Raw genomic sequence first — 25,580 nt, forward strand, 5'->3', positions numbered from 1 at the left:
CTCATTACACAAGGTGTGCACAACTGCACAAAGGATTAAAATCTTTAGAAAGTAACCTTTTGTGTTAATATCACCTAATAACTGGAGTGGACTGGAAAACAAAATCAGTTTAGCTGACCTGCATTGAATTCGTTAAACTATTATATTCACTTACGTAACGTACAGGTGTGTTTATATAGGTATACAGGTGTTTTATATATTGTATATTTTGTAATCTTGCTGCTGTATCGTGGCTGTGGCAGCTTCTATAAAAATAATTTTCATATTATCAGTTGATTTGTTGCTGTTCTGACAATTTAGTAACTAAGATGAAAGAACAGATACAATATGCTATGATCATTTGTTTAAAGTATTTCAGAATTACTGAGGACACTATCCACCACCACAAAAGCAGTAGTTCAATGAGTTACTGTCAGAAAACTTGATACAGTGTAGGAAAGATCAGCAGCACTGAACATTATAATACATTATAATAACAAGGTGCTTGTGTTGCAGCTGTGCAATTTAGGTTGAACATAGACTTAATGATGTCTTTTATATATTATACTAAAGCTAATGAAGTTAAGCCTCTGCCTAAGAAAGATTTTGCTGTGACAAAAACTACATGATATCACTTAGTTTTTATAATAGATGCTTTACATATGATTAGGGCCAGGAGTTCACTACAAAAGCTAGCTTACTGAGTACTGAGGCAACATATTTTCTCAGTCCTTATTCTACACAGAAGTCTTCTGGGCAAAGACTTTTACCGCCTCACAAATTGGGGAAAAAAGCACACAGATAGGTGCTAATGCGCAACTCCTTGAAATCTAAATTACTGTTTGGAAATATGGTCTTGGTTCTCTCCTTTATGTCTTACTTGTGATACTCCCTGGCAAGCCTGAACAGCAAAGTACCACCTCTGGGCTGATGGGCTGCCATTTAGAGAACAAGCTAAAAAAAAAAAAAAGAAAAACGCAGAGGAAAAACGTTAAGGAGGGTTTCTGCATTGAAGTCAGGCAGGGAAAAAATGAACACGGTTACTGTACCTGGAAACACAGAGATCCCTACTGACTCCTGGGTTGAAATGTCCACCAGTCTGTCATATATGCGCTTCACTGGCTCCAGACCTGTGAACAACAACAACAACTGAGCTGCCAGGCTTCATGCTAGCCAGACTACCGGTTTATTTCAGACTAAAAACATATAAATAGTTAATCATTTAGACAATGTAATCTCAGAAAAAAAACTTTAAATGCATTTAAGGGTTTTTTGTTAGTTTGAATCCTCTTCAGTTGCCAACTTTTAAATAAATTTTTACTGTAAAAAGGTTTTGACTGGTTAACTGAAATGTTTACAAGCCAAAAGTATGAGACTCAACTCTCTCCTGAACCAAACGGATCTGAAGAAAGGTTGCCAGTGTGCCTTAGATATTTAGCACTGCTCTAGTCAAACCCAAGTTCGTTAACCTAGAGTTAGTGTAACTTATCCACACACTGTCTGAGCCACTAGCTAACTAAACTAAACTTGGCTAACATACGCACTCATCTATAACTTGTTTCAAACTCACATGTATCGTCCTCCGCCACGTCGTCGTCAGTTTGACAACAGGAAATAACCAACACATACCGGTCCATCTCGTGTAAACTCGTGTTAACTTCACGTTGTTAACTTCACGGTTAACGTTTGTTTGGAGTCATATATTTACTGTATTATGGACAACAGTCTTTCCCGCACTGTCAAATTTCCCACCAGTTCTTCTTCTTCTACATTATGTATCGGCAGCCGGCATCAGGACACTAAGCGCGCCACCGCCACCTACTGGACTGAGACTGAAACACCAGACAAACCTGTCGACATGATGGTACAAACTTCAAAATCTTTGCACTCATCTCATTTCGTTCTCTCTGTATTACCGGAAAAAAAGTATTAACAGATCATTTTCCATAATGTGTCAGTATACTGTTTTTAATATTCTGCATGATGGCAAGGGTTATATGATCTCTTTTTCAGACTTATGACAGTGTATGTGTAAACACTATTCATACATATTGTTCCATAAATTAATAGATCTCAGATTTGTGTATTCAAGTCTTTACACTTTAGTGTGCCATATAGCACAATATGGTGCCTATTTCTAAACCATAAAACACTAAAAACAGCTATGTTGAAATCATAATGCAAGGTGCTGCTTCTCCAAAAGCTGGCTTTTCCTCTTTCATTTTATGTTCAGCACTTTCTTCTGCTCTAGACTACTAGGGTTAAAAGTGTGTCACAATAATGTTCGTAAAAAATGTTTGAGGTTCAAGAAATTTTGAGCAACATCTGAAATCGACCTTAATCAACATTTTGGAGAATTGAATTCACTCCAGAGCATAAAACACTGCAGCACACGGATTTTATTTAAATATACTGTACTGTATTGTAAGTACAAAATATGTCACATAATCACAAAACAAAGTATTGCACTTTTTGTTTTCATAATTACCAAGTGACTGAAAAATAAAACTGATGAAGAAAATTCTAATGATGACTAAGAAACATTCAGTAAATCCTGATTTTATTGCTTATTGGTACATTTTATGTTGTAAACTGATCTAATAATCATTGATATACTCAGCACTGATGGATCAATAATCATATGTTAAAATACAAGCATCATTAGTTGATTTCTACAGTGTGTTCCTGAACGTAGACAATATAGTGGTGAGTGTTCTCTCCCTGAGTAAGGACTGTCAGAGCCTCCAGGCCGTGTGCATCCTCCACCACCATGACCTGGTCACCAGTTAGACTCCCCTCTGCATTCACCACCATCAGCTGGTTGCTGCAGTTACCGATCTCCTGCTCGTCGGCCACCTGCAACTTCGGCAACAACTCAACATCAACATTTTGTTGTAAACACTCATTGTTTCCTGAGTGAGCTATGTGATGATTTTTACCTGTTGTACCACAGTAACAGTGCCTGGAGCCATGGCGACCATGGAGGTGACAGCGTCGTGAGTCTCTGAACTGAACTCAGTGATCTGCTGGATATTAACTGAACACAGAAGACAATGTGTTATATAGGACATAAACTAAAGCACATTAATAACAAGCATAAATAGGAATAGCAATGAACAGCCCTTCCTCGATTATCTGAGCAGAAATCATCTTTAAAAAGGTGCCTGGTGTTTGCAGGGTTTGGCTGAGTCACTTATCTGCTACATGCTGTTGTTACCGTTGTCGTGCAGGGCTGCTACAGGTGCTTCTGTCAGCTGCTCTTCATCCTCCACAGAAACATACTGGGCCTCTACTGTCTCACCTGCCTGGATATTTATACATATGGCAGATATTGTATGATCCTGAAAACTGGTAACTGTGTGTAAATGTGAAACTGGTACTAATGTATGATAACATGGTCAAGTTAGGTCAAGTTAGCAAGCTGTTCTTGCTTCTCATATTTTGACAGCAGTTTTAAAATAAAAAAAAAAAGAAATATCATTTTCAGTGATAAGGAAAAATAACTCAGTGCCCTTTTTCTTTGTATCTAGAATGTGTGTTTATACTGTTTACCTCCCAGGTGCCTTCCACCACTTTCAGGCTGTGTTTGCTCTTCAGGTGGCGGTTCAGCTCCCACTTGGTGCCATAAACAAATTCACATTCAGGACACTTCATTCCACCTAAACACAGGTACACACAAAAGCTTTAGACCCTTTCTGTTTTGTTAAGACTTTAGATATTACTTTAAAGAACATAAGGTTCTGGAAATAGCAGTGAGAAAGTAAAGACCAGACCTTGCTGTTTCAGAGCATCAGGGTTAGGTTGCCCAGGTCCGGCATTCTCATATTTCTGATTTGGGTGTTTCAAGTTGTAGTGACGCTTCAGGGGACCAGCGATGTTACAGGAGTAGTGGCAGTAGGCACAACGAAATGGCTACAGGGATAGACGAAAACACATATAAGTAAATTCAAATGAAATATCAGTAGAACACAACTGACTCTGAAACATTCATTGATTTTTCTGAACAACTCATTAACTATTTTGTCAAAAAAAATGACCAGGGAGGAACTTAGGTTAGCTTTATGACCCATTTGCACTGTTGTTTAATTTTGGTTGAGAAAGTGGCAATACAATAGCCAATGGTTGACCAATCTTTAATATCCAGAACAAAGAACACAGTGAGTGAGATTCAATCGATCATAGATAAACTATATAAATAAAATACTATTGTTGGATCACATTGGTAGCATATTACAAAAATATGTTACATATTAAAAAAATTAAAAAATGAATCATTAAATTAATGTGTTTGTTTAACAAACAAGATGAATGAGTTTTTTTTAGGTCATTTTATTCATTTTACAAGAGATATAAATTTGTACAACGTTATTTCTATATGCTGAGGCTATAAAGCGTGTGTGTGGCTGTGTGTGTACTCTGACCTTAAATTCAGCATGTTGCTCCATGTGTCTGAGCAGGGAAGGTTTAGAGACCGAGGTAAAGTCGCACTCCGAACATTGAAACCGCTTCCCTGAACAAACAGAATTATTGCCCTTAATTTTTATCATCACTTTACACTTTCTCAAATTTCTGCTAAGCTAGCGGAGTAACAGAATACTTGCGGCATACAGAACACAAACATTATAAAACAGAGTGACAACAATGGCATTTCAAAAAAAGATCATCATCATCAGTGACAGAGCAGAGTGTGTGTACCTTCATCGGTGTGGCTCAGTCTGTGGCTTTTCAGTGTCACTTTAGATTTGAACTTTTTACCACACAGATCACAGAGATGACGTTTCTCTGTGTTGTGTCGGTTCATATGAGTCTTCAGGTTACTCCTACTGCGGCCCGCGTAGTCACACACACTACAGAGGTATGGCTTCAGACCTACACACATGGAGACAGGTTTACAAACAGATTAGCAGCAGCCCAGCAAAGATAAGACAATAAGAATATAGGACAGCAGGGATGTGAAAGTGGCAAGAACATTGGCAGGAAAAAGCAAAAATTAAAGACAAATAAACTAGCTAAAAAACAGCATATGCACTGCAGTAAATTGGTTGCATTCACTGAGCCCTTCCTCAACACCTGCTCTGGACTTGTGTCTGCCAGGTTCCACAGCTTCGTGACAGATGTAACTCAAGGTAAACAGCTCATCGAGGTAAGCAAGTGTTAAAGCAGGGAGTGAGGAGAGAAGGATGTAGCCATGGTTTTTGTATTAATCAATTTCAGCAACCAACCATCAGCTGCACAGTGGGTTATCAGTCACAGAAGAAAACATATGGTGGAACAAAAGTTACATGTGTTTTGTAGAGACTAATACACATTGCACTTGTCTAAAACAGCCCTTAACTGAAAAACAGCATGTCTTGTAACTTTTGTCTAACTTCACTGCTCCACCTCTCATTCTTTATCTTTGAGATAATGCCAGCAGCACACAAGACGACAATTTGGTTTGTGTGTGTTCTCATCATTTCACAAATTGACCCACAGGCCAATTTCCTCCTGCAACGTCTGCAGTGTGTTTTCAGTCTAGCCCGTCCTCCTGGAGGGCAGCCAGGAGGAAGAGTAGATGGAAGCTCAACTCACACAGTAATCAAACAGTGAAACGCTGCGTATGGACAATTATGGGCCCAGATGTGTTTCTCCAGACTGTGGGTTTGTCTGTGTTAAAGGTAGAGGGATATCACACCTTGGTGGGCCCAGATGTGCTGCTGAAAGTCACTGCTGTTCTTTAGGAAGTAGGAGTCACAGTAAGGGCACTTCTCTGCACGCTGCACCATCAGTCCTTTTCCCTGCACAGGCAATGTATCTGTCCGACACATACATACATGTACACAAACACACACGTGCACACACACACACACACACACACACACACACACACACACACACACACACACACACACACACGCACACACACACACACGCACACACGCACACACGCACACAAAATGAAATCACAATATTGTAAAATCACTTGTGACCTTAAAAGCATCTGATTGTTAACAACTGAACCTGACTATGCAACAAGCTATTTAGGTCAGTCTCTTGTGATATCTGTGATTCAAAGCCAAGAGAATGTTTCCACAGATCAAACCATATCAAGCTATTGTTCCATAAATAACAGGGGGTATTCCAAGTTGTAATAAACAGGCAACAAATAGTATACTCTATCATTACAATGAGTTGCAATATAATAAAACTAGAAGATGACACACTGCAGTGATATTCTAACAACAGAGAAAGTAAAAATAGCCAAGCTGTCAGTTTTACTGGCTCTGTGAAAGGTTCCACCCTGGAGTCTGGATTTGGCCGACAGTGGAGAGTAGACACATGTGAATACTGACACTGATTTAAAGGACAGTCTTGAAATTGTTTCAGGAGAAGATACTAAGAGGCATGAACAGGTCATTGTGTGTCTGTCTGTCCATGTGTATAGATGTATTTGTGTGTTATTTACCTGGGTGGGATGTTTTGATGTGGTGTTTTAGTCTGTGCTCTGGATAGCTGTGCTGGCAGACTGGACAGGCCACACTCTTCCCCTGTAAACCAAAAGAAAGACAAAGACTTCAAGAGTTAATTTTGCATCCTTCACTGAATTAATAGGTAAAACAAATTTGCTTTGATTAATGCTCACATACATTGCATTTTATTGCAAATAAATTAAAATGTTGATCAAACGTGTAAATCTAAACTGACACATAACCACATTTGGAGTGTTCTTCCAGGTCATGGTCAAAGTCAAAGGACTATTGGTTCTCTGAGGTAGTCGGGATGGGATTATATACTGTAACCATGGTAGCAGAGGTGGACGGCAGGCCAAGGGAGTTAATAAACTTCAAATAACAAACATACCACCTCTTGAAAACCAATTAACTTGCAATTATACTAGCAGTGTATCAAAAAAAAAAAATCTCTAATACTTCTCTGAATAATTAGAATCTCCTCAGGCTGGTTACCTGTTCTTGGTGCGTCCTCAGATGGGCTTGTAGTTTGTATTTGTCAGGTGTGGTGTATTTACAATCGGGATTAGAACAAGGCAGCAGCAAGCCACTGTGCTTCTGGATCTGGTGCCGCTTTAAAGAGCTTTTGGTGATGGACGAGTAGCTACACTTTGTACAGTAATGTGAGTGCTCCTTGGTGTGTGTGCGTACATGGACGTTATAGTGGACTTTGTACCAGAACAGTTTACCTGTGCAGCAGGAAAAAAAACATGATTAGAAGCAGCAGACACTGTTTAACACCCAAGCCAGATAGGGGAAAGGCTAAGTAATAAATAATAAGATGTAGTACAAAGTGAAATTAAAACAGAACAGAACAAAACCAGGCTACTGAAGGGAATTTCATTATCTCACCACAGTATTGGCATTCAAGGTCTCCGTAAATTTTCCTGAGCCGTTGGTAAGTCTCTATATTAAGCTGAGTCTTCTGAAGAGATGAAAACACCTGCTGAAACGCGCTCTGATGGAAAACCTCCGACTCCTGCCAGCAGAAAACAAAGAGCAGTCAGTGGATGATTGAAAGTAAGATGAGTTCTTCTAAGATGAGTTACTTAATTCAGACACATGAATGAATAAGTGAAATGTAGTCTAATCAAATCAAATCATCAAGTACAGCATTACTAATCTAATAGGATCAAGAAAGCAACAGTGTAAAATAGCTGAGGCTATATGTGGAGTTATCAATAAGCAATTTCTACTGTGTTTAGTAATATTGGTGTAATATTGTTATTTATATTTACTAACTGATGACATTAATAAATATTAACAAATCACTGAGGCATAATTCTTACATAATTATTGCCTCATCATCACCCTTTCTATACAGTATATACAGAAGGACGTTACTTACTGTAAGGATCATCAATAATTCTGATATATCTGTCTGCTAGTGTTTCATATTGATTAGTTGAAAATTTAGTTTGATGATCAATTAGTTGTTGAGTTATTTCAAATAAAAAATCCCAAACATTCTCTTTTTTTAGAGTGTAGCTCAAAAGTGAAAATTTGCTGCTTTTTCTTGTATAATCATTATATTTAATGACATATCTTTATATATATTAAATTACATATCTTTGGGTTTTAGACTGTTAGACAGAACGAGTTACTTCATGACATTGCCTTGAGCTCTAGGAAAGTGTGATGGACATTCAAAACTGTTTTCTGATATTTTACTCGTGGTTGCAGCCCCATTACTGTTCTAAAAAAAAAAAAGATCTGCAGGACAGACAGAAACAGCCGACAATACCTGCAATTGATTTACCTTCTCTGAATGTGGAGTTTGGCCCTCTTCCCCTGAAGGTGCTGATGATGAAGGTATGTTTACGCCCGGATCAGGTAAATTTGCATTTCCTGATGATGAAGTTGTATGAGTGTTTTTGGCTGAAGGTGTGTTTTCTTGGGACCTGTTCTCAGGGAAAGGGCTGTGAATGCTCTCCGGTGATAGAAAAGTCTGTGTGTTGTGTTCGTGTCTGACTATATGTTCAGCTGCAGGGTTGCATGAGTCCACTGTGCTGGCCTGTGACTGCTCCCCAGCTGTTGATTCGTCCTGTGTGTCAGTGGGAGTTGTGGTTTCTATGGAAATCACTTCTTGGGAACCTTGCTCTGCGCCTCCATTTTTGACTTCTTCCTCTTTTCCTGTCTCTCTGTCTGTCACCTGTACTTCTTCCGCATTTTCACCCTGAGCTTGAGCTTCTTCCCTCTCTTGCTCCCTCTCTTCCCTCACTGGTACTTCCAGCTGTTCCACTTCCCCATCTTGCCACTCCTCCCTTCCGACACCATTTCTTCCACCCTCCTCTGTCATCCTGTCATCTTCACCCTCCTGCTCTATCCTGTGCTCTTCCTTCTTCCCTCTCTCTGTGTCCCTCTCATCATCCCCCCACACGCCTCCTCCAGGCTGTATCAGATAGTAGCTGTTATTGATACAGTCGGTGAAGGCCTGCTCCTGGTCCAGCTCAGGGTGAGACTCTTTCAAATGACTCTTCAGTCTCTGAGAGCTGACGAACTTCCCGTCACACACACAGCACATGTACAGGAAGAGGTGTTTCCTGACATGAGCGGTGAGGGCGTCCATCTTGGTTGCGGCATGGTCACAGAGCAGGCAGGCAAAGGGACGCTGAGGCCCGTGGACCAACAGGTGGCGCTCCCGTTCGAGCTGATTCTTGAAGCGTCGGTTGCAGGTGGGACAGTGGTACAGGAGCTGTCTGAGGCCCTGACGAGTCTTTAACCTAGAAAAGATAAACAAATGAGAAAGGCCGGTTGCTCAGTTGGTTAAACAGATACAGGTGAATTTAATTTTTAGACACTACAGGTCACACCTCAGTTGCTGGTAGCTCTGGTAGACAGCAGGGTCTTTCAGGTTATGCCGTTTCTCTATGTGTTTCAGTAAGTTCTTCACATCTGAGTACTTCTTGTCACAGAAGCTGCAGTGCTGCTTCACCTTCAAATGGACCCGCTCTATGTGGACCTGCATTGCCAAAAACACAGAATTACAGCTGAAACCAGAAAGGCTGCAGCTTCATGCTCAAGAGCATTAGAAATCCAACTGACACGTCACAGTGAGATACTGCTGTGTTGCAGTATGAAGATAAGTGATAATATACTGCATAGCAACCTAGAACTAAAAGGAGTTAACAACAACAATAATAATAATAATAATAATAATAAAAACAGTAATAAAGGAACACCTTCAGGTGTCCGGGGCTGAGGCAGTTGAAAGGACAGTGCTGACAGCTGAACTTCTCTCCCGTGTGTTTCCTCAGGTGAACATTCAGGTTGGCTTTGAAGAGTAAGAAAATAAGTAAGTAAAGAGGTAAGTAAGTTTTTACAGATTCATTAATTATTTTGCTGGCATTTTTCTTTGCTTGTGTGCCAGTGAGCTTGGATGTACCTTTGATGGCTGATGCGTAGTCACAGTGTGGGCACTGGAACGGTTTCTCCTGGGTGTGTGTCCTGAGGTGGGCGATCAGTGAGTGTCTGAACTTAAAGATCTTATTACAGAACTCGCAGGCGAAGATCTTCAGCTGGCTCTGAGGTAAACTGGGAGACAGAGAGCAAGAATATTACATTTACCAGTTGACCAGTGTTATTGTTACTTTGTCTTCAGCTAGGCTGCACAGACAACAACATGCCAATAAGAAAACAAACGTTACCTCATAAAAAGTAGGAAAACATTTATTTTCTTTTAGAAAATTGTTAAATGAAAATTTGTTAAATTAGAACCTGATTTATTCACATCAGTATTTAAGTTTGTAGTTTACACAGGAGCTTGAAGTTATACTTGACCTCCAAACTACTATAAAATAAAACCATCATTAATACATTCAATAAAAAACATTCATACAGTACTTGGTAGCATCTTGCTTGATAGAATATTCCTGGAAGCCTCTGCTGGTGGCTGCTGCTGCTGCTGCTGCTGCTGTTGTTGTTGTTGTTGTTGTTGTTGTTGTGGAGGCTGGATTAGAACTAGGAGTTGAAAACAAAGGGATCAGACTGCTGACAGCAGATAACATTGATGGTTAAACTACTTCACGAAGAAATTAAAACTGCTGTAAAACAGTATTTATGCATGCAACTGATTAGTCAGCTCTCAAGTTCGTTTCACTGTTTGTTTAGTTTGTATCATAGACAATGAGATTTAATGCTTTATTGTCAGATTTTCATCAAACTTGCTGACAATTTGTTATTTGGACCATCAATTATGTATTACAATCAAATAATTATATGAGAGATGGATATTTTCCATTAAATTACCTCAGCTCCTGGTCAGTTTTAGGGTTATCTTCACAGATGGTGGCTTCATTTGCAAGGTCTTGTGACTGACTGCGAAAGACTGCAGACTGTTGAATGACAATAAAAAGTAAATAAACACTTAGGGTGGTGGGCCAAAAATCTTAAGAGAGCGATATGTCAAAACTTTGGGAAAATAAAACTAAGGCTATCTGGTCAATTACGTATGACTAGAGGTAAGTGGAAAAATAGATCTTTTTGTAATTTGGGTGAATGTTTCTGTGTGTTCCTGGGTTTACCTGAGGTTGAGTTTTGATGGCTTTAGACTCTGGTTCTGCTAAACCATCCTCAACTGGAACCATTTTAGAAACACCTGTTGAAATAAAGGTAACATTATTCATAAGACATACTGCCTACAGCAGTGGAGTCATATGTTAGCCAAAATGTAAAAACTAGTACAAAAAAGACTCACCTGGAAGTGTTTCATCTTCCTTCAGAACAACACTGATGACTGATTTTTTGCTTCCTGTTGCTGGGCCTCCCTCTTTGGAGATGCGGCTTCGGTTGCTTCTTAGGGGTCTAAAGCTGCTCACATCTACAAGCAAAGAACAAGATTATAAGACTATAAAACTAAACCTGAACGTCTTCTTATGATATACAGTAAATACCCATCACAGGACAGATCCATCACCTCCTATGTTTTCAGACAGAAGTATCAATTCATTTGAAGAAACAATCCTGATGTTAAATTTACCTTTTTCTCTCAGAAGTCCTGACCTCACTTGGTTTTGGTGCATCTGTTTTGGATCAGCTTTCGCGGGGTCCAAACTCCCAGAGCCCTCAACTCCTGCTCCAACATGGATGCTCCCTGAAAATGATGGTTATTTAATCACTATCGCCTGAATAGCCAAGTACAAAAATGTATATGAACAATATTTTCTGTACTTTTTCCCCAACACCTGTACATAACACAGATGTATTTAAGAATCTATAATTGTAGTAAGAATAAGTCCTAAAATTCTCCCTCACATCATCCAAACTTATGTTTCACTCCTCACCATTCTCCTCTTCGTCCTCCTCCTCTTCCTCCTCTCTCAAACAGATGTGTTTGAGGATCTGTCGTCTGTTTCTGAACGAGCGATGGCAGTTTCTACAGTCAAGTCCCGAAATCCCATCGTGCCTTTCGCCTAGCGGAAGGACACAAAAAAAGAGTCGAAATATAGAGTGCAGGAAACAGTTTGATTAGCATAATGACAAAAACATGTTTACTCAGAAAAAAATAACACTGTCCATAAGGAAGTTAGCCTTGGACACACAATGCTGCTGTAATAGTATAGCCTTTAAACTTTAAAAAATTGGCCATAAACTCTAACAAGGCATATTGCAAGTGCTTGTTCTTGTCTTCTGTATGAAAAAGAAAGGATTATGGGATACATAAAAGTGGCAACAGTACTACCTTCTGTTGAGCTACATTGTTTGTCTCCTTCCTTCTTATTCCCTTCTTCATGTCTTTGAAAATTATCATCTGGAGAATGGGTGGAGTCAGCCTTGCACTCTGTCAAATCAGTGCGTGTTTTCTTCGTAGAGCCTTTTGGTCGTCCTCGCTTTCGCTTCACTGGGTTCTCTGTGGGCCAACAAAACAGCAGAACACTTTCCCCATCTTTTTGTTTTTTGATAAGAAATCTCCCTACAAGACCAAACCTTCTGTAGCCAAGACCCAGTCTACTTTAGCTTCTGCCTTGTGTCACTGAACTCCATTGTCATCTCCGGAGGACAATGAAAAAAAGTTTCATTACTATGAACAGTATAGTATAGTGTATACTTTTCACATTTGTATTTGGTTTGCATTTAATTCACTTGTAATAACTTTGGACAATTAATTTCATACGGCTTAAGTCCTACACTAATGTTTATCGACTGCAATCAAGTCAAAGTCCAATCCATCCTCAAATTAGTGAATGTAGTAATAATGATTATGACACAGAATACTTTTTTTTACATATTCCTGTACTAGTAGTCCTGGCAATGATACACTAATCTGACCTGCCAGCGTCTCCACAGGCTCTGCTACCAGGGGCTGCAGCGCAATGATGATGTCATCAGGAGGTTCCTGCTGGGGGTGCTGCTGGGAACAATGGGCCAGCAGCTGAGAGCGACTGGGAGAGAAGAGGTTGCACAGCCGGCACATGAACACAGAACCAGCTAGAAAGACAAGGAGAAGGAAGGTATCAGTTTCAGAGGGCCAGAGAGGAAACAGAGTCATTTTAAATTTAGAATTAAATTAGAGAATGAGAAAAATGAGAGAGATTAGCATAATTTGCCTGCCTCATAGCAGTGAAGCAGACTGTTATATTTGGGCCCAATGTATCAAGTTACCTCATATTTATATTCATGAATTCTATTCTCTATTCCTGTGCAACACCCTGCAAGGAAAGTGGTCTTTTTTTGACATGACAGACTCTAAGGGGCCAAATAGATGACTAAATAACAACAGTAGTACAGTAATAAGCATTAAAACAGTATATACCTCAAAGAAAAATAAAATTACCCCACAAACAAGGGAGACAATGAAAATTCTGCTAAAGTATTATATTTTTCCTGTTATAGTTTTTTACTTAAATAGTTCAGGGTAAGTCTGTATTTGTGTATGTGTGGAAATGGCAGTGATTTCGTCTCTTTCTTCTTTGTAAACTTGATTTTCATATTGTATATGTAACAAAAACATGTAAATGGGGGGAATAAAGGGAATGGGAGGGAAGAGGTTAACCAATTTATTTTCATACGATTTGAACAGTTGCCATTTTTGCATCAAAAATCTACTTTGACAAGTAATCTATTATCAAAATACTTGTAAATTATTTTTCTGTTGATTCAATGATCGATTAATCGTTGCAGCGCTAATATCAAATGTATTTTTTTTCCAGGAGAGACTTGTACAAATTGTCCTACTGTATGAGACAACAGCTGTAACAGTGAGCTCAGCCTCAATTAAGCAGCTCTTTAGTCCATCCAATTATCTTGTTGTGAGTTAAAATGTTTCATTTCCTAAAACTCTTTCTTGTGGAACTGCCCATCACAGTAACGGAAAAACGAAGCCATGGAAACATGAGCAAGCTTTAAGTGTCTGATGATGTATTTTGTCTTTAAGTGAGGCTGATGATCTCTCCTCTCTCTCTGCCCACACACTCTGAGGCTGTCTCATCTCATCTAACGGTCGCAGTCCAACACTGACACTTAGGACCTACGTTAGTCAACGGACACATCAGTACAGCCTACAAACAGCTGTCCAGTGTCAGACCTAACTCTAAATACCGCTTGTACCTTTACTAAACAAGAGACAGTCTGTTAATAATGTCTACAATGTGAACATAAAATACAAGACTACAAATCTGCGCAGGGACACGTCTTAAATATAGACGTGTTTGTTTATTTTTGACCCAAGCTAAAATGAAGACCCGACAAACATATTCGAGTTGAAGCTAGCTCAAATTCTTACCTGCTTTTCGTCCATCCATTCCTCCCGCGCTTAAACAGCAAAATAACGCTAATTTATCAATGGACTTGAGCCATTATATGACCAAATATAATCTCTGAATCTGGATTTAGAGCCTAATTTCACATTACGTATGAGGAAATTTCTGTCGAATCTGCGACACAAGTCCTCCCAACCAGCGGAACACCGACACCACAGGACGTGGTGGCAGTGTAGAGGACGGCGCCCTCTGTGGCGGGAGGACTGTATTGTGGCTGGAAAGGGAACTGCAGCATTCAACACAGTTTAGCCCAGGAATTCTTTCACCAATATTTTAATTTGTTGAACGTTGTGTCAAGAGGCCTCAACACCGTAAACTTTTACGACAAATTGTGGGAACCTCACAGAGTAATTCCTGCTCTAATGTTACATTTATGGTGGTTATGTAGTGCAACAAATACAGGTCATATCAAAATATAGGTTACAAGATACAGTAAGGATAATGGGAAAATAACTGGGGGAAAATTGCTGTTAACGGGACAACAGCTACAACATGGCTGAGAAATGTCTGACTTTTTCTATATAAACATTTATTTGACTAGAAAATCATTACTTAGAGAATTATATGGTCAATGACTTATTTGGAAAAGTGCTGCCCAAAAATAAAGGTATCAAATGGGCAAGACACAGTTTTAAGTTGCAGGTTACAAAGAGAATAATTTATATTAACATTTGCCTTCATTTATGTTCAGTGTCTTTAAAATGTTCTTGTACAGACAAATGTAAGACAGCTTGATTTTGACTGTGACAAAAATGTTTTAGAACTTACTGCTGCTAATATGTCATTTAATTATCCTTTAAGGCCTCAGTCCTCCTTTCTACAAGGTTTCTAACAGAGCAAGCCAGTTGGTACCACCATCAAAAACTTGTATGCTCATACTCAAACCTTGATTTGATGAAGAAACAAACAATTATGTAAAAATAATGAGATACAGAAATTTAAGGAAAGTTTTATTACCAAGGCAAATACATTAATATTTGTTAATTTATGATTTTAAAGTATGCAGTATTCTTTTTATAGTCATATTAGAATGCTAATCAAATGCCAAGGCCCACCCACTGCTCTGTGGTTTGTTATAATGCCACAGTAAATGGTTTAGCATAAAGTTTATAGACTGGCTTTACATACGTGTATAAATCCATTAGTTGTGACAAAAATAATTTCCAGAAAAATTTAACTTAATAAGGCCACAAAACAGGGGACCATACAAATGTTGATGAACTGACGGAGGAACTGATGAACAATTATGAACATACAGGGACAATGACAAAACCTTTATTAAACAATGCAAGAATTTACAGACTTACAGACATTTACAGCATTCGTTTTTTTACATTAAAAAAAAAGTGTCAGCTCAGGCCAGCCCCAATGAGCAACAACACCTAAAGGCTACCAAGCACACACACACATATTCAAACAAACACACACACACACACACACACACACACATCAAATGAACAAGCAGCCAATTTGTTTAAAACTGAGCTTTCAGGTAAAGATGGTATGACCCCCTTTCCTAATTCAAATTATGCCCTCTGCTCTCATTTCTTCCTCACAAATTGTTCTTCAGGTTGAAGATGTTTTTCATAACGCAGATGATAAGGTGAATATCGTAAGCAACCTACTAATACATGAAAAGTGCATGCTTTGTCATCATCAAAAAAACATGAATCAATTCTGAATGAAAAATGAAAGAAATGTCAGAAGCAGTTGTTTACATGTATCATTCAGGAACAATACAAATGAATAAGTAAACTCCACCTCAAAAGAAAATGAAAGTCTAAAAGATGTGACGATGGATTAAACCAATATCTCAATTTATCCACATAGGTATCAGGCCAAAATTTGCCTGGGATTAAAACTGAGAGCTTGACTAGTCATTGTCATCAGCTGCTCCCTGACCACATGATATATAAAAATATTTGTAATAAGCAATGGTTTAATGTTCTTTATGCATTTTTGTAGTCACTGAAATGGGAGGGGTGACTCACCTTGCCTTATAGAAGAAGGTGATAATTAGAGATCCCTCGTTTAATATTATTTACATCTAGATTACATTTTTGAATGTCTGTAGGATTACAATAGATTTATCAACATTTTCCTATTTATATAACATATAAGTGCTATGTTTAACCTTGCTTGAAATCAGCTGCTGCTAACAAATAAGTTTCCATCTGTGGGTGTCAGTAAACAGAGCATAACATAATGCACACACAGATATGTAAACACATTATATGAGCCCAGTGTATAATGTAATATTAAAACAGTGAATGTGACAAAACCAAATCAAGGCTTTATGTTCACCAAAATCAAATATACTGTAGCATTACAAAATATGATTTTCATACTGATTGTAATGCTGGGATGAAAATGAGCCCTTATATCTCCAGTTACACTGAGAACACCACCAGGAAGTGGGTCTACCAGGAGTATTGACGTTAATTGACAGAAAAAACACTGAGGTGCTAAGATGATTTTTTTTTAGTCTGCCATAATTGTTTAAACCAAAAACAATCTCAAAGAAACACTTACAGAAACACTGCATGTGATTATATACCCCAGTTATGGTTATCTTTAAACATATTGAACATCTGTACAAAATAATAAACATTCAATGGTATTTTCACAAAATATCAGGGATGATTTGAGGTTTTGAAGGCCAATAACATCAGGTATGTATCATAAATCAGTTCCACATCAAATCTGTTGGTGTTTTGAATGTGATACAAAAGCCTCGGCACATTATCCCTGACCCAACTGTGTCTTTTCCAGAACTGTCTAATAAAGCAGATATGCCTCAACAGTTAGCTACAAAATATAACTTTTATGTGATTTCTAGCCCTCATCTGTCTTTCCCACCTTTCCTCACTGTAAACTATATAATGAAACAAAGATGCCAATAAAGTAAACTTTAAAAGATGAGAAATCATTACAAACAAGAGAACAAAGATGGATTCTGATTAAATTGCTGTAAGAATACATGGGTACACATGGTTAATGATGCGGATGAAACAAGGCTTGTATGGTTGGATTCCTGAGAGCATTAGTTGAGGGGTCTGTGTGCATGTGTGTGTGTGTGTGTGTGTGTGCATGCATGGGTGCGTGCGTGCATGTGTGTGTGTGTTTTCACATGGTGCAACACTTGTTCTTGTGTGTGTGAGAGTCTTTGAAGCGGAGTCTCTGCTTGGATCGATATTTCTCCAGGTAAGTTAGCTGTTTGCTGTTGATGGCTCCACGGCGCTTCCTAAAAGATACAAGCACACAAACATTAAATGGTGGAAGTCAATAGTGTTACCTTTTAAATCTCTGCTTTCAGTGTCTCTGTAAACACAGACTGCCAATAGCGTCTGTATATCCAATCTCTTATTGTACAATCCAGTTTAAAATTTTAAAAATCCTTCTTTGTCTCTACAGCTCCTCCTGTGTTTGTTGTAAATTTTGATAATGTCACCAGAAGACCAAAGAAAGAAATTTTCAGTTTCTGTGCTTAAGCAGTAACCTGACAGCTGGTTAACTATCAGCAATGCTCCCTACTGCTTTTTAAATTTTAATGTAAGTCAACAGTTTGTGACTTCAGGGTTGTTCATGGTATTCATGAGTATGAGAAGAATGACAGAGAGAAGAGGCAAAGGAAAGGAGGATGAAACTGAGAAGAATTATACATTCCCACCATAAAATAGTCATACATGTGTATAAATTGTGTTTGTGCTATCCTATATTCTTTAATGATGTTAAGCTTTCCTAAAATGTTACATAGACTTTTTGCTGGTACTATACTGAAATACGAAAAAAAAACATTCATGTAGTGTTTCAGCTGTTCTAGGTGTGTACAATCATCACATGGTGGTGTATTATAAAATGCTCTATGCTAAACCACTTTAATACATATACTCATAAGAACAAATGCTCTTACTCAATGATATGTTGTTATAACTGAATGAGGATGAATTTACAGGATATGGTATAGAAATGTACTCACTGCCTGATGAGTTGAATTGCGTCTTCATACTTCATCCCACTCTCTATCAGAGCCAGAGCGACCAGCACAGGAGCCCTGTATGCAGGCATAACCCCAAAAACACACACACAGTCATGTCTATTTCTGTTTAGTCTGATGTCTCAAAAATAACACCACTTTGTCTGCATCTTAAAAGAGGAATTGAATGATCAGGTTACTGCTGCTGTTCTTGTATGTGGTTAGTAACTTGCAGTCTGTGTTTTTGGTTTCGATTGCAATATGATACCGTGTGTGTGTGTGTGTGTGTGTGTATGTGTGTGGAGGTGTGTGCATATATTTTTTAATGTGTATCTTACCGTCCCAGTCCAGCCACACAGTGAACAGCCACGCAGCATCCTGGATCCTCCTGAAACTTCTTCTTCAGCAGACTCAACCAATCATCAACAAGCTTACTCGGGGGTGGGGCTCCATCATCAAAGGGCCAATCCTGAAAGAGAAGCAGAACATTTACTTCTTCTCACACTCTATGTACCTATACTGTATTTTGTAACAGGATGACTGATTTAGAGAGTAAATGGTGTGTTTGTGTGTTACATCCTTACCACCACAGTAATGCCGTCTTTCTCAAGCGGTGTTTTGTCATAAGTGATGTCACAGACTCGAACCACAGTGGTGGCACCATACCGCTTCAGGTCCTGGAAGGGACAAAATGCATACAGTTTGTGTTGTATGTGTATCTTATCTTTATGAAGCTCTGCAGTGTGCTGATGGCAGTAACGCACATGTTTCCTTACCTCTGTGAAGGAGCTGAGTGTGCTGTCTGTGGGGTTGTGAGTGATAAGGAATCTCATGTTCTTGTGGCACAGTTCCACTGGAGCTGGACGATTCATGGTGATCAGTGGGACCTTTGACCTCCCAGGATGACTTCTGACCTTTATGTGTTAGTAGGTAGTTGTTAGTAATGAGCCCAATGTCAAGGAGAAATGTATAGGCCTATACTTATATATAACTTCCAATTAACACAATTTCAAACATATAAGCTATATTTAAAGCATGTTCTAAAGTCAACCGGACATTGCTTACACAGAAGTTATTACACACATGACAAAAATTCCCAAATGGTCTTGAAAAGCCATAACTACATGTAACAAAATGTCATTACATAAGTTACCTCAAACATTAAGGGTGTTTTACACGTTATAGTGAGATCACATGTAATTTTACAGGTTTGTGATCTTTAATTCCTTCTTAGCAGAACCTGCCCGAATATCGCAAGCTTGACTCTACCAGGGCACTTTTCAAAATTTGACTACACCTTTATACAGTCGAATAGTTCAACATTTTGGGGGGAAAACACTAAATTATCAGGTAATTACCTTAGCTTATTTTAACTTTGCTAAAAAAAAAAAAAACTAGAAGTGACCTGTAAAACCACAAGTTGTCATTTTCACATTTTGGTTTTTGTACGAATTAGAGAAACAAAATGCAACATGATAATCAGATGTGAGTGATATGAGTGTTTTATGCTAAGCTAACTAACTAAGCTAGCTTAGCTTTATGCTACACCAACTGGCTGCTGACTCCAGCTTCATATTCACTAGACATGAGAGTGGTATTGATCTACTCATCTAAATCTCAGCAAGAAAACAAGTAAGTGTGTTCCCCAAAAAAGTACAGCTCATTATTCAAAACATCATAGAACTCACAATAATTAATTAGCAAATAGATAAACAAGTTAGAAGCTGGTGGTGGGATAATATTGGTCAGAAAGAAATGCAATATTGAAGTTAAATCCCCACCACACCCATGGATCACCCCCGCAGCTGTTCTCACTTATTTGCTTGATTACACATTTTCTCAGGACAACTGTGCACAGACTGTGCTTGACTGACATCTTCCTTTAATGACTCTGTTGCGCTTCTTTGTCATTCTTATTGGTACGCTGAGGTTGGTTAACACGTTATTTCCCCACAAAGCTCCACCCGACTTTAACAATGTCTACGTAGGCAGAATAACTGAAAACACGAGAACATCAGAACCCTCAAGAGTAAACAAAATCTGTTACTGATGTTGGATTGTTCTGAATGGAGCTGTGAACTTTTACTGATAAGGGTGCATTTTATAATTAAAACGCACTGATATTACACTTGTATTAGTATACTGGATGTAAAACAAAAACAAACATGACAAAATCACAGCTGTCATTTGAGAAGTTCTTCAGTGTCTCTTGATCTGCATTGCTCTTGCTCACATTTTCATTAAGATCACAGGGATGTGAGTGTATTTTAGGATGGCATTTTAATTTCAATTATCTTAATTCAGGCATGCCTCACATTCCCCAACGCGTACACAGCTATTATTTTAGCACTGATAAGAACTATTTTGGTGATATCAGACTCCTCATGTGTAACCACGCCATAGGGGAAAGCAACAAACTAAATGTGGATAGACTAGGACAGTGGATGGCCAGTGATGGCAGCTTATTCATATCACAGTATAGTGTAGTACAGAAGTTTAGCAGAAACTTAAATTTCCCAAGAATAGAGGATCTGTTCACACCTCTCCCCACCATTATTCACACAGGGCAGGGTGTATACAAATACTAATGTTTCATCTTGTTTTGATGTGAGAAGGGAATGTGCTTTGTCAAAGGTTTATTTTCAGATTTCAAAGAAGAAAATTTCACCTCTGAAAAGACATGAATTGTGGTGTCTTTTAAAGTTCACATGAAGTGTATTCTGAACCTAAAAAAATACAGAACTATCCTGTAACAAGCCATGTGTGGAGTGCCTGAACAAGTCAGTAAAATACAGGAGTTAAAAAGTGTTGGTGCATCACTATATTTAGTCAAGATCTGGTGACCAGTTACCTCTCACCTTTAACTCCAGCTGTAGCAGTTAGCTGCTTTGTCTTCAGGTCTCCAGGTGAATCTGGACTTCCTGTCTGCCGCGGAAACTCCTGTTTATAGCCGTTTAAGTTATTTTCCCAATTCTGAGGTCCTGTTGTCGTGACTCTTTTACGCCATCAATTGACTGTATCCTATAGTCCAAGAGGCTACAGTGTGTCAGTTCTCTTTGTGTCCTTCTCTTTGTTTTGATCTCTCTGATTGTCCAGTCCTCCCCTCTTTCTCTCTTTGTCTTTCTCAATAGCTCTCTCTTTCCTTCTCTCTCTCCAGTTAGCTTCTGGTGTGCGAGACTCCACTTGTTACCCCATGAGCTGGCTGGTTCAGAGGGCAATGGCCTACGGTCTTTCAGGGTTCAGGGTCCCAGGATGGCATAGTGCAGCTTCATGGGTCTAAATGTGTTGGGCGTGGCAGTAGTCACCACTCCGTCGCACAAACTCCATCAACCAGTGTTTCTAAAGTAATCAACATACAGAAAAATAAACTGGTCATACATTCAGCTTCCAGAGTAATGAAAATGGTTACTAATAAGATCTCAGAGATTCAGCTTTTGTTCCAGTGGTCCAGAAACCGCATCAGCTAAGTTGAACCATATTATGTTGCCAAATATAAAAAATTACACCCATTACTAGTTGTGTAAAGGCGAACCGGAGGCCATCTAATCACCTAATGTACATAAATAAACACACAAACACACACATGAACATATGCACATTTACAGATTTTAAATGTCTTTATTGATGCTGCTATATAAAGTTATATCAGCTCTCCTGGGGAAATTGTTAAGCAGACGAGCTAAACGGCCTCCTGACACCATGAACAATAGACACACCCATTGCATATATGGGATGTGATGGATGGAACAGCAGCTCCACTCTTTTTATTGAAAATGTTTTAATTTATAAAGGTGTATGGAATTTATATGATGTTAGCAAAGATGGTTGTTAGACAAGATGGCCTAAAACAACAAAAGACTGTGGGTACAAATTAAAGTTTGCAAATATTTTTGGAAATGGTTTGGTCCTGGTAATCATTTAAAATTGATTCACAAGCCCAAGGCTTATTCCAGACCAGTGATATTTGCAAGGAACTGCTTTATCTGACCAGACTTATTCAGTTATTATTCACTTATTCAAACAGCTTGAACAGACATGTACGAAAGTGTTTGCATGGAATGGACAAGAAAGCTGGGCAACAGATGACAGATGTACCATGAGCTAGAAAATCTAATATATGATGGGACTCAAAAAGTATGGAAAATTGTATTAGATAAGCCTGCACAATCTCAACAAAATTAAATTTGGTCTGAGGGGAAAAATGAGAACAAAATCTAAAAAGGAAACGTCTATTTCACCTAGTCTAGGTGGACTGTGTTTGTGTGGCGGAAGGACCTTATTTTGCATTATTTTGCCTTTTAAGCCACCTGAACCCCAACTGCATGCCCCATTGGTTCAGAGTATTTGTAGAAAATTCACATCCACTCCATTCATTACATAAAAAGCAGTGAAATGATGAGGGATGGGCACTGCAGGGAAATTACAATGTAATTTCCTCAAAAGTTAATCAATGATGTTATATGCTTTTCTTGATAGGCTGGCAACATTTTTCAGAATTCAAAACAAGACATTACAGCAACTTATAATAACTGAGAAATGCAATATCCTGCAAGAAATTACCAGTTGTAATTGAGGAGACACTTCAACAAAGGTCAATTATTTTATTCATTGGCTGAGACACTATCTCTGCAAATGGCCAGTGTGATTCTAGTTTATTTTCCTGTTTATTAATAGAGTGATCTGAGATTAAATATTGGTTGAGGACAGCGAGTAGAGGTGGAAGATGCTCAAAGATGTAACCCTCCACCTACTCACATGTCCAAACCTTCAGACAAACAACCAGGGAAAGCCCAGAGGTAATCTGGTAATCTGTGGTCACACAGTACACACACACACACACACACACACACACACACACACACACACACACATTTCATAATCACGACTTACTCACTCACTCTTCCAGAAGAGTGTAGTCTATTCCAGGTTGTTGACTATCTATAATTAGGAATTTATCCTGTGTTACCACTAATCAGGACAGAGGTCAATTACTTTCCATCCAGTCGATTCAAAATGTGAGAACAACATTTTTCATTTCTGTTTTTAAAGTCTCATGGGACACAAGCACAACAAAATTAAAAGTGAGACACACAGGATAAAAAGTAATTTGCATTAAACAAAGCAAAATGACCGGAGGCACTGTCACTGTCACAGACAAGACAAAGCAGAGAATTCAAACTGAGCAACAGACCAGGTACAAAATACTTCTAAAGCTCCTAAACATGAATCAAATAAAGTACTGCAGTCACTTTAGGCATTTAGCTGACACATAAAGCAGAGTTACATAATATAAAAGCAACATACAGAAGGGCTAGATGGTAAAACATAAGGCTAGTTATACTATAAAGCCAATCTTCCCTGTTACCTTAGAGCGCAGTTTGGTTTGTAAAAACAGGTGCGTCCCCAGTTGGTTGTCTGGCTGCCTGGCTGTTTCCCTGTCACAGGCTGGGTCAGGACCCAAAGAAGTTAAAAATGGATCTCAATATTATTTTAGAGCTGTGTTAAGTTGCCAGACATTTCTACAGTACCTGCAATGTACGGCTGAATGAAACACAGTAAGCTTGTAGGTTAGTGTAAAGACACGGCAGGTTAGTGGTAGCCTCAAATAGTTTCAATCCGGTAACAGTGCATTCACCTCTGCTGCTTTCCAGTTAACACCTATATAGGAGGTTTTGTGTAACAGCTCCAATCACAAGCCACTCTGGAAAAAGAACATATGCTAAATGCCTAAATGTGAAATAGTTCTGAAAACCTATATGGCATTCCCTCTTACCTCACTGGACAGCTTGGCTGCTGAACAGGGAAATCCACAAACCACTGACTGGCAGTTCCACCAAAGTCCTGCAGAAGCAGCAGCAGCAAGCCTACAACAGTCTGAGTGCTGACATACAACCAGCTGACTGCCTGTTATAGTAAACCCCTGTAGACACTGAATACCTGCAGCTGTATTTATAGCTGTATCTATACGAGCAGCTGATTCCGTGACACATCAGATTTTTGTGGAGACAAAAGTCTCCATTGCTGCTGCACCCCTGTCCTCCTGCTCTCTGCCTGTTGCAGTGAAGTTTTGTAATTAGCTTGAAATGTACTATCTCTACTGAAACTGCTGTGGAATTTTTTTCTATGGATATTCTCTGGAACTGCAGCTACATTTCTTATCTGTCACTCAAGTTCATGTCCTTAAAAGTTGCAAAACCTGTTGTGGCAGGGCGCCTCACTGGCTGTGAGTCAGCATCAGGAACCTTTGCCAAATACTATTTTATTATGATATTTATTTGTACAGTAACAATAACAAAACAAATGCAATACTGAATGTGTGTCCTTACCACTCAGCTCTTCAATGTCATCTCCAAACGCAGACGAATCATCAGTTCTTCTGCCTCTTTGCCACAATAAAGTCCACCTGCTCTCAAGTCTTTTCCTGCTGCTAGAAACTGAAATATCTGGTTGCGAAGCAGAAAGTCTCTCTGCAACAACCTGTGGCTCTGCCCCACTGTCACACTGAACTATCCACCTCAGCCTTGTCCCTCCCTGCCTCTCACTGCAGCGTACAGTATGTGCAAGTCTTTAGCTCTACCTTGCTGTAGCAGTGCGGTGTGCTGGGCTGAGGATCTGCTGTGAGCTGGTCTAATCAGGCTGAGCAGCCATCTGACCCTGACAGCCCTGTCACCACCAGAACACTCCACAGTTAATGCTCTTAGAGGGAGAGGAGAAGAGCCCCCCCCCCCCCCCCCCCCCGTCCTCTTCCTCCTCCTCCCCTTCCTCATCTTCCTCCTCTTCATCCACTCTCTTTCTTCCTCCCTCCCTTCTTCCATCAGGCACTTGGTGGGTAAAGAAGAGGTGCTGTTCCCTCCTCCTCCACTCTCCTCACCCTTTCCTATAGGCAGATGATTACAAGATTCAGTCAAGGAAGTCCGTGGTTGCACATGTAATACACTTCACAAAATAAGTGCAGTCAGTGTTTTAATTAATGTTCTCCTCAAATCTGAGAAATGTAAGTAAAAGAACTTGTTAAATTCTCATGAACATTACCAGCTATGACACGACTGTCTGGACCTTCTCTTGTTTTCCCTCCCTCCCTCCCTCCCTCCCTCCCCCCTTCCCCTCCCTGTAATGACTAAAAATAGACAGTCCTTTGAGCTACCAGACAGATTGGACAAGTCAAACGTTTGAGCCATGGAATTAACTTTCTCCTTAACTGACAATAGCACCAGGTTGTTTGTTTTTCTGCTGCCAAAGAAGTGTGTAAATCTGCTGGGCATCAGTCGATGTGTTCATCCAAAAATAAAATAAAAAGGGTGAAAATGACAGGACTCATTCTCTAAACCAACTGCTACTGAGAAAACCTTTCAATAAATCCATGCAACTTAGGGTTTTTGT

General features: G+C 39.2%; 3 protein-coding genes across 7 annotated transcripts in view; all 3 read right to left on the minus strand.

The window, feature by feature from the left end:
- The window catches only part of mtbp (MDM2 binding protein), a 29,143-nt gene extending 27,498 nt beyond the window's left edge, over positions 1–1,645 (minus strand). For both annotated transcript variants that reach the window (XM_022753504.1, XM_022753503.1), the window contains exons 1-3: positions 1,550–1,645; positions 1,029–1,109; positions 860–933 (exon numbers count right to left, since the gene is read on the minus strand). In XM_022753504.1, the coding sequence (XP_022609225.1) occupies positions 860–933; positions 1,029–1,109; positions 1,550–1,616 (222 nt within the window). In that variant the 5' untranslated portion in view covers positions 1,617–1,645. The remainder of the gene's footprint in view (positions 1–859; positions 934–1,028; positions 1,110–1,549) is intronic.
- A 723-nt stretch (positions 1,646–2,368) lies between these two features.
- On the minus strand, positions 2,369–14,332 carry zfat (zinc finger and AT-hook domain containing). Its single transcript, XM_022753605.1, has 25 exons — positions 14,188–14,332; positions 12,735–12,893; positions 12,148–12,315; positions 11,750–11,878; positions 11,446–11,559; positions 11,164–11,286; positions 10,991–11,064; positions 10,716–10,801; positions 10,408–10,427; positions 10,311–10,377; positions 9,853–10,001; positions 9,650–9,741; positions 9,281–9,429; positions 8,227–9,190; positions 7,320–7,446; positions 6,924–7,156; positions 6,425–6,506; positions 5,654–5,773; positions 4,675–4,848; positions 4,401–4,489; positions 3,753–3,891; positions 3,532–3,638; positions 3,197–3,284; positions 2,919–3,016; positions 2,369–2,835 (listed from the first exon to the last, which is right to left on the minus strand). Exons 1-25 carry the CDS (start codon positions 14,204–14,206, stop codon positions 2,641–2,643), a joined length of 3,765 nt encoding a protein of 1,254 aa, XP_022609326.1. The 5' UTR covers positions 14,207–14,332; the 3' UTR covers positions 2,369–2,640.
- Positions 14,333–15,483: 1,151 nt separating this feature from the next.
- On the minus strand, positions 15,484–24,827 carry LOC111227774 (protein tyrosine phosphatase type IVA 3). Of its 4 annotated transcripts, XM_022753478.1 has the most exons (8): positions 24,527–24,827; positions 23,566–23,645; positions 21,059–21,539; positions 18,977–19,114; positions 18,785–18,877; positions 18,539–18,669; positions 18,204–18,278; positions 15,484–17,468 (listed from the first exon to the last, which is right to left on the minus strand). In XM_022753478.1, the coding sequence occupies exons 4-8, from the start codon at positions 19,070–19,072 to the stop codon at positions 17,351–17,353; spliced, it is 513 nt and encodes a 170-aa protein (XP_022609199.1). In that variant the 5' UTR covers positions 19,073–19,114; positions 21,059–21,539; positions 23,566–23,645; positions 24,527–24,827; the 3' UTR covers positions 15,484–17,350. The 4 variants fall into 4 exon arrangements, with proteins under 4 accessions (XP_022609199.1, XP_022609197.1, XP_022609198.1 ...); XM_022753476.1 differs by lacking the exon at positions 23,566–23,645; XM_022753477.1 differs by lacking the exons at positions 23,566–23,645; positions 24,527–24,827 and adding an exon at positions 23,974–24,075.
- Positions 24,828–25,580: the final 753 nt, after the last annotated feature.

Source organism: Seriola dumerili, unplaced genomic scaffold (assembly GCF_002260705.1).
Source record: "Seriola dumerili isolate Sdu_G_001 unplaced genomic scaffold, Sdu_1.0 BDQW01000191.1, whole genome shotgun sequence".
Taxonomy (NCBI): domain Eukaryota; kingdom Metazoa; phylum Chordata; class Actinopteri; order Carangiformes; family Carangidae; genus Seriola; species Seriola dumerili.

Coding starts and splice junctions, on each gene's coding strand:
- LOC111227774 (XM_022753479.1), bottom strand. CDS start 19,072: ATGAATCGTCCAGCTCCAGTGGAACTGTGCCACAAGAACATGAGATTC. Junction 18,878..18,976: donor CACTCAGCTCCTTCACAGAG/GTAAGGAAACAT, acceptor TGTCCCTTCCAG/GACCTGAAGCGGTATGGTGC. Junction 17,469..18,203: donor GCAATTCAACTCATCAGGCA/GTGAGTACATTT, acceptor TGTATCTTTTAG/GAAGCGCCGTGGAGCCATCA.
- zfat (XM_022753605.1), bottom strand. Junction 11,287..11,445: donor AGGACTTCTGAGAGAAAAAG/GTAAATTTAACA, acceptor CTTTGCTTGTAG/ATGTGAGCAGCTTTAGACCC. Junction 3,639..3,752: donor TGATGCTCTGAAACAGCAAG/GTCTGGTCTTTA, acceptor ACCTGTGTTTAG/GTGGAATGAAGTGTCCTGAA.